This window comes from Lissotriton vulgaris, chromosome 2_1 (genome assembly GCF_964263255.1).
Source record: "Lissotriton vulgaris chromosome 2_1, aLisVul1.2, whole genome shotgun sequence".
Lineage (NCBI taxonomy): Eukaryota > Metazoa > Chordata > Amphibia > Caudata > Salamandridae > Lissotriton > Lissotriton vulgaris.
In genome coordinates, this window is record NC_141687.1 from 1,416,716,866 (window position 1) to 1,416,725,003 (window position 8,138).

At 40.5% G+C, this 8,138-nt stretch overlaps 1 protein-coding gene across 1 annotated transcript in view; it reads left to right on the forward strand.

Annotated features, from left to right (window-relative positions):
- Nucleotides 1–6,563, forward strand: part of CACNB4 (calcium voltage-gated channel auxiliary subunit beta 4) — a 714,982-nt gene extending 708,419 nt beyond the window's left edge. The window contains exon 13 of the mRNA XM_086957190.1: nucleotides 6,182–6,563. Coding sequence (XP_086813316.1) covers nucleotides 6,182–6,442 — 261 coding nt within the window. The 3' untranslated portion in view covers nucleotides 6,443–6,563. The remainder of the gene's footprint in view (nucleotides 1–6,181) is intronic.
- Nucleotides 6,564–8,138: the final 1,575 nt, after the last annotated feature.

Genomic DNA, 8,138 nt, shown 5'->3' on the forward strand with positions numbered 1-8,138 from the left:
CACAGGATTACGTTTTAAAAAAATCAATTCTAGTACTTCAATCAATGGCCGTTAAACTTAAGTCTCCAGCGACGACCGACAACTACGTTGGTTGAGGATCGCAGGCAGCAGTAGTAGTGGGGCCATACTACACAGGCAACAGCTGCAGCACAAGGTGAGGCAGGCACTGCACTGCAGGCCTGCCTGGCCCAGTGTGCCCTTATTTTTCAGTTAACGCACGCACCGCAGTGCACTTTCTGCAGTCACTACGTGTCTACGTTCTTCTGGCTTTGCTGTATTTTCGAACACTGACTGACTGATGACCCATCCGGTCCCCGGCCCCCTCCCCTCTCCCCCAACGTTCCATTGATCCTACACCCCCCACTCCTTGAAAGAGTATGCTAGTCTACTGTAGAATGGGCACCTACCTGGCACATTGTCTGCGTGCGTCTGCGGTAGTAGTTCACCTCTGGCCTTAAAATGTTAGCACAATAATATAAACAAAAAAGTGCATTTTATTTCGAATGCAAACTTTTTTTAGTAATCCAGGCCAGCCGCCCGGCCCACCACGTCAACAAAAAAACCCTAAGTTTAAGTAGATGTAAGCAGGAAGTTAGTTAACTAAACAAGTAGTGTAGTAGCAAGTGCGACGTAGAGTAGCCACCATGTGCCTGCCGTCCATGCCATGATGATTGATGATCATCTTCAGCTAGACATACCTCTCCAGCGCTCCAGTTACACTGAGCACTTCATTGTCTGCCTTGTTTTCCCTGCAATGTCACCTTAGGGCCCACAACATCGCAGTGCGAATTTCCTTTCAGATAAAAAAAAAAGTTTTAGTTTTAATATGTTTATGTAATCTTTTTATCGATCCACTTAAAGGACATATTGCAGGTTTCCCATTGACAGAAAACACGAAGTGACAAACAAACATATTGTGGATAATGGCGTGATTAAAATGAGAACCCGATGTTCAATCCATAAGTAATTTAACAAGACTGTTAGTACCTTCCAAGTCACTGCTTAATACTGCTTTGTTTTCGTCTCGTGTCTTCCGTGCCCCTGCTACCTCATCTCCCCTTGCTGTGTTCTCCCTAGCTGCTTTAAAATCACTCTTCCGATGGCCTTTTTTTAATGTGCACTGTTTGTGTGTAGACTGACTCATGGTCTATCAAGTTACCCAATCTGGTGGTAAGTGGTTTTGTTTTATAAACTGTTGTAATTCATTTTAATTTTCAGGCTGTTAAGTTGTAGTTTCACTCATGTTTGTTTTTTTTTACTCACTTGTTTCACTTGTTCGAATGCCTGTTTCACTTGTTCAAATGGAATATGCATAATGATATTACTTTCACCCTATTAAATAACAAACTCGTCCTGCTTCTTTCTTTTCTAATCACACTTTACGCTCTTTGGCTTGTTACCTGATCCGCCATGTTTTATTGTAGAAAGAACACCATATCAGCCAAAATACTCCAAACAACAATTAATTTGCAATGCAACAGGTCTTGCATTTATGCGAATTCGAGCTATAGGCATGTAAATGACAATGCCTTTTATGTATGGTTTGGTTTTTAAAACATAAATAAAACGCATTGTCATTTACACTACCAATAGCTTAAACTTGCGTAAATGTGAGACCTATTGCATTGCAAATGATTGTTTTGTCTGCCTGCACAGTTCAAAGGGTGCTTGACCTTAAGTGATCAACAAGAAAGAGCTTTCAGAGTCCTACTGAGACAGGGGCTCCATTCACATATTAATACCTCTGAAGACCTCGAAAAATCATAACCCCCAGGTATGCTAACTTGAAGAATCCTTTTGATCTGTCCTGTACATGACCCATAAACTGGTCTCATTATGCCATCCTATGCAAATATTTTATTTTTCATAGCCACTTTTTTCTTCATCACTTCAGAGAGCATGTTCCAATTTGTGAGTTCAGCATTCCTGCTGTACAAAAACATTTATTTGGTTTGATTTAATAGACTAACCGTTAGCTCTGTGCATAATAAGAATCTAGGAGGGGCTGAGCTACTATATTGGAAGGGGTTAGTAACCCTGTTCCAATGGTGGCTGGGATGCTGCTTTCCGGAAGTTTCTGTCTTTCCAGCCCTGAAAGCAACTCCCTCAGTCCTCCCTCATTCACAGCACACTGCACCCCAGTCAAAGCAGGGGTCCCTCTCGCCCCTTTGCTCGAGGGTGCCAAAAACAACCACTTAAGAGGAACCCTATTATTAAAGCAGCAGCGCATACACACCACTATCCCACCTTCAGCTCTGTGGAGAACACCACCTACCACCGTACACTACCTATGTTTGCAGGATAGATTATGTCGCAGCCATGTGCATTGCAGTGCGTGTGCAGTGAATTTGGAGATGTTATAGTGCATATGATGACTGTGTAAGCCTAATGCACCTGGATATTTGATGGACATGACCCAGTATGTTTATTTTTAAAGACATGACCCCCCTATATATCATGGAATCACTGGGTATTACATCTGGCTTTCCGAAGTGCCACTTGAGGATGTGGGTACAGCCAATAGAGTAAGTGGGTGGAGCCAGTAGATGAAGTGGGTGGAGCCGGTAAAGTGGGTGTGGCCTCCCCCCAAAAATTTGAGCACCTGCACTTCATATTTTACAAATTAAGCACTGCCTAATCCATTGGCGGACCACCACTGTTCCATCTATCACGGGCTGGTTACATAGGCTATGGCATGTCCTGGGTATGGAAAAACTATCACTGATGATGGCCGGGGAGGTAGAGCAATTTGGGGAGTTGTGGCAGCCCTTCCACGCATTGCTGGCTACCGAATTTAGGGAACTGCCGAGGTACTTGAGGCTCTTGAGATTGACACCACCGCTAGATTTCACTGCACAATAATCATGGGTTGGATAGTGTTTGGGAGTAGTGGGGGGGGCTGAGCACAGTAGGTTTGGCTAAGACAGGACACTGGACGGGGGTGTTGGGAGGGGGTTGGGGAACAAGAGGGGGGTGGGGGGAGTTGGGGGGGAACTGTTTCTTTTAAAAGGGAAGGGCATGGACACTTTCTTCTACCTCAGGGGGTTATCGAATGTAATGTTGATGGACGAGGAGCCCACGCAGCCTCTATTGCTCTTGCGGGACACGTAGCATTTACTTTAAGATGGGCTCCCGGGACTGCAGCACAATGCCATTGCTTAAATGTTTTTCCTTTTGTTCTGTGTACCCTTTCAATAAAATACTTTAAACATAAAATAGAAAGGAGCATTTTACAGAGTCAATACCTTTTGAGCAGCCTACAGAAAATTGCCATTGGTTCAGCCACCCATTGTGCCAAGGCCAGATTATCATGCAGTTAACCTGTTTTTTCTGCTAGACATGACGCCTGGCTGAACCAGGTATACCAGCATTCTGATGAGCCCCAACAGTCACTTAACAAGTGTTTATCCCCTTTGTGTATAAATGTTATTGTGGACAACCAGAAATCCTTGGATAGATCAGAATGCATTGCACTCTTATGTGGTGTTATAACAAACGGGGGCAAATAATGGATTTAAATTTTGAAAAATTACAAGGAATCCAATAGCAAACTTCTGAAATGTTTTATTTTAAAATATTAGGGCAACAAAAATATCTATATAAATCTTATTTTACATTTTTGATACGTTGCAGTCAGTCACTCTTTTTTTATTTTTACATTAACTTTCAGTACATTATTTGTACTAAGAGATACGCCAGAAAAGCCTCTGTTTGTGCACTGTGGTTTACAGTCAAGCAGTGACGTACCATTTGTAGATAACCTGTTGCAAGCTCAAGGTTCCCCTTTCATTGTTTACTTTTTAAGATAGGGTTGAAAAGAAATAAAACATCTTCAAAATGGTTTTTAGTTTGTTTAAAGTATATTTTAAAATACATAAGCTGTTAATGATGTGGAGTAATGCTAGGATGAAGTGTATTTTCCAAACTCACTAAATGAAGATGGTGGCTTCAGCTATGGAGGTTCATAGAAAATGAGGCAACATTTAATTGACTCTTCCGCAGGGGTGACATTCTGAAATTGACTTTTGTTACTAACTGTATAGTGTTGTACAATGTGATATAATAGAAAAAAATAACACTTTCTGTTGTTCTGAATGTTTTATTTTAGAAAGGGTATGGTATGTTTTCATGGTCAGAAGCATGGATGGTATAAACCATTTATTCTCTAGGGACACATTGAAGAATCCTGCAGTACTTTTAACTGACATGTTTACTATCAATGAACCAGTCAGCAACTGGGGAAATTCCTACGTGTGTGTGTGTGTGTGGACCTGACTCACAAACTGCACTTTGTAGTTTATTCTGTATTACACCAAATCAGACTACAGATTGCAATCCACAAACTATGGATGGAGTTTCATGCCTCCACATTATCTGTAAGTATGTGTGCAGAGTTCTCCGCCATCTCTGTGGAGTCTTCCTGCACTTAAGTATACATTTTAGTAGTAAATTTGGGTGGGACTGAAATGGGTGGGAACGGACCTAAAACATTTTTTGAATAATGATCATTCAGAAAACGTAACTTGCTGATCCTGACAAAGCGACTGAAGAGATTATACAAAGTCGCAAAACACATATTGGCCATTAGTGTTCTTGGAAGAATAAAAAGATCATGAATCTTTATAAACAGAATTAGGGCCTTATTTTGACTTTTGTGGTCTTGGAGCGGGCCGCCACATCACCAACCCGCCCGAGACCGCCAAAGACAAAATAGACCTCCCACCAAAGTACGACTTTTGAAAGTCTCTGACAGACAGTTTTTTGACAGTGCCTTTGAAAGAGCCCTGCAATGGGAGCGTCAAAGGCTGTTTCCACTGAGATTTATTAATATTGGTAAGTGGTGGCCAAAGTGTTTAAGGATATAGAAATAAGAATCCCTAAGGAGTGATGTGTCAACTTTAAGGAAATCACTGTGCTGCTATAATATGACAAAACTCTTAAACTCAATGATTGGAATTTGGTGATGCAGTCTGTCACAGAGATATATGTTGTAAATATATTTATCAGGAAGTGTTATGGGATGATAGATCAACATTGTGTGGTATATGATGTTACAGTAAGTGAGAAATTTGAGTCAGAAGAACAGAGTGGCTGTGGGACTGGACAGTGGCATAAAGTAACAAAGGATGGGTGAGCTGGGGATGGAAGGCGTACGTAGGTGACCTTTGATGGAGTTGTGTATAATGCACACATACTTAAATCTGTTTTTGCTGCTTAAATTCATAGTTTGTTAAGGACAGATTTAATGCCCTAGAACCCAAATTCATCAACACAAGTGCTAATAGCATCACATTGCCTGTCTGTGCATCTCAGAGGCTCTGAATGAAGTTCAGATGCCATCCTCATAAATTGTTGGCCTGGAACATAGAGTGTTGGCAGCTTGCCAGCATTGTGCTAATTTGAAGAGTTGATTTCACATCATTGTAAATGGTTAGCACTGTCATTGACTAATAAGGTAATCTTCCAGTCCTTTAATACAGACATGGGCTATAAACTGTACTGCCCAGAAGTAGGTCGCATCCTAACAACACTGACTGGCACTGATGGATGGTGTCTCCTGCCAGTCGAATACAATGCTCAACACAACTGCTGTGAATGGTAGGCATAATTTTCCTAGCGACATACCCTCTACACATGATGCCTATCGCCTTCCACCCCTGGCATCAAATCCAAAATCGATATCAGGATGCCAGTGGTGGAAGGATGGACACAGCTCAAGAGTAGACCACTATTTATCTGGCATACCTTTTGGTTGAGATTGTGTGGCCACTGATGCATCTTTCTATGATGCAGTGGTGGATCTCCTTTACATGCCGCACTGTATGATTGGTAGTAAAGCCCCAGTCCACAGCATGGTGTAAATGAAGTGAATGGCAGGCTAGAGTATTTCCTTTCCTGCTTGTCCTCTTTTTTGTTATGAGGAACTGCTCCAACCCTGATTTTAAGTGATATCAAATTGCTGCGCCTGTGCTTTTTTAATGTTGGTAAATCACAAGACTCCCCACAAAAGTACTCTTCTTTTGATACTATGCAGCTTTAAGATAATTATTTTATTTTATTTGAAGGTTATTTTCTTTAAATTCGAAGAAAATAAGATGTTTAAAGTGCTAGGAATTCCTACTTGAAATGTGATGAAAGTCAACTATCTAGAGCTAAGTTTGTATCTTTTTGCTCTGTACAGAGTCAACGCATGAGGCACAGCAACCACTCAACAGAAAACTCCCCAATTGAAAGAAGAAGCTTGATGACAGCTGATGAAAACTATCACAATGAAAGGGCTCGGAAGAGTAGGAATCGCTTGTCTTCCAGTTCCCAGCATAGCCGCGATCATTACCCTCTGGTGGAAGAAGAGTACTCTGACTCGTACCAGGACACTTACAAACCTCATAGGAACCGGGGATCGCCTGGAGGCTACAGCCATGACTCCAGACACAGGCTTTGATTTTAGGTTTTAAAGGAAGATAGCATTCATCACTAAACAAATTGCCAAAACATAGCTAAAAAGAACACATCACGTTATTTTGCCAAGTGCACCACAGTTGTACTGTGCTCACTCACCAATGATTGATGTAAATCATAGAAAATTATATTTCATGCTCACATATATTTAGGTGAAAATTCATTTTGCCCAGTCTATAGTTCTTGTAGTGCAACATTTTCATCACCGCAGGAGCTTGTTTTCTTCATTATATATTAGAGGATTAAATCTGTAATTTAGAGTACGTATCAAGGCACAGATACAGTAAAAAATAAAATTTCCAGTGCTGGAAATTCCAAATAAACAGTTCCAGTTGGAACCAATTTATAAGCCAATTCCTGTTGGAATTTGGGTTAATTGACTGGAAAGTCTACTCGAGCATGTTGCAATCACTTGAAAAAATATAATAACAATGGAATTATGAACAATAAATAAAATGATAATATTGATATAAACCAAAAAATTGAATAAAAAGCTATTTATTTGCTATTTGCTGAAAGCTAAATTTAAGTTAAAGATATGTAGGTTTCACTGTACAATACTAATTCTGGATTTTTTTTTCAAACTTACCAAATGTTGAACGTGGATGGTGCCAAATATTGTGAAAAGGATGCCACAGTTACACCAAACTTTGTCACTAAGATTAAGATGTTCTGGTATGGCGGTCACCACAAAGCACATTATGTCAGCTCATTTGCCAAAATGCTTCTAATTGTCACCCGTGACGACATGGACCTCTGGTGCAATGTGAAAGAAGTGGGTGTTCACTGAGTAATAGCAAAGCTAATCATGTCTATGATAAAAACAAAAATGAGTTGACAAATGAAATTGTTTTCAATTTCCTCGTTCTTCCTCACTCTCCTAAACACTGCGAGCACGGTTGCTGCAGCATCTCATAGGATTGGCAAACTTTTTTTCCTGTCTTTTAATTTGTGGACTTGATGTAAGCCACTACATTAAGAATGCTGTATATAATCTGAAGCTACAATTGGACACTCGAAATTTGGGTTAAAGCTGTCATCCTAACTTTTTGCCACACGCATTTCAAACAACATCAGACTTTATTTTTCAGAATGCATAAAGCATCCTGTAACTAAAGCTTCATTGATATGGGTCAGTTTAAGGTCTGTTGTTAAGTGACAGCTGTCTCTAAAGAACAGTATTCCTAGACTCATGCTGCATAATAAAAGAATGCAAAATGCATGCCCTTACGGAAAAAGACTGTAGGGTAATGTAAAGGTGATATAAGACAATGAGAATGTGAAGTTTTTTCTCACACCGTAAGATCTACATTGCGCTTGTTTTTACATTTTCTGTAACCTGCTGCCTGCACAATCGAGTGACTTCACTTTCATTTTACCTCCCAGATGATCTCTTGTAGCTGCATAGAGGAATTTATGATTAGCACGTATAAAAAAGTTCTTAGTGAAATGATACAAAGTTGACATAGCTGAATGTGCACAAATACAGTTACCATTAATATAAACGCCAAGCTGTCCTTTGGTTGGCTCAAATGTAAAACGTAGGCCTGGCATCATGGAAGTCACTACAATGACCGAAACACGTAATGGCGGACATTAAATTGCAACTTTAAGCACTCACTTATGGATCCGTGTCTGCTTTGCTGAAGAAATGCCTGCGGGAGGCAAGAAGGAGCCTT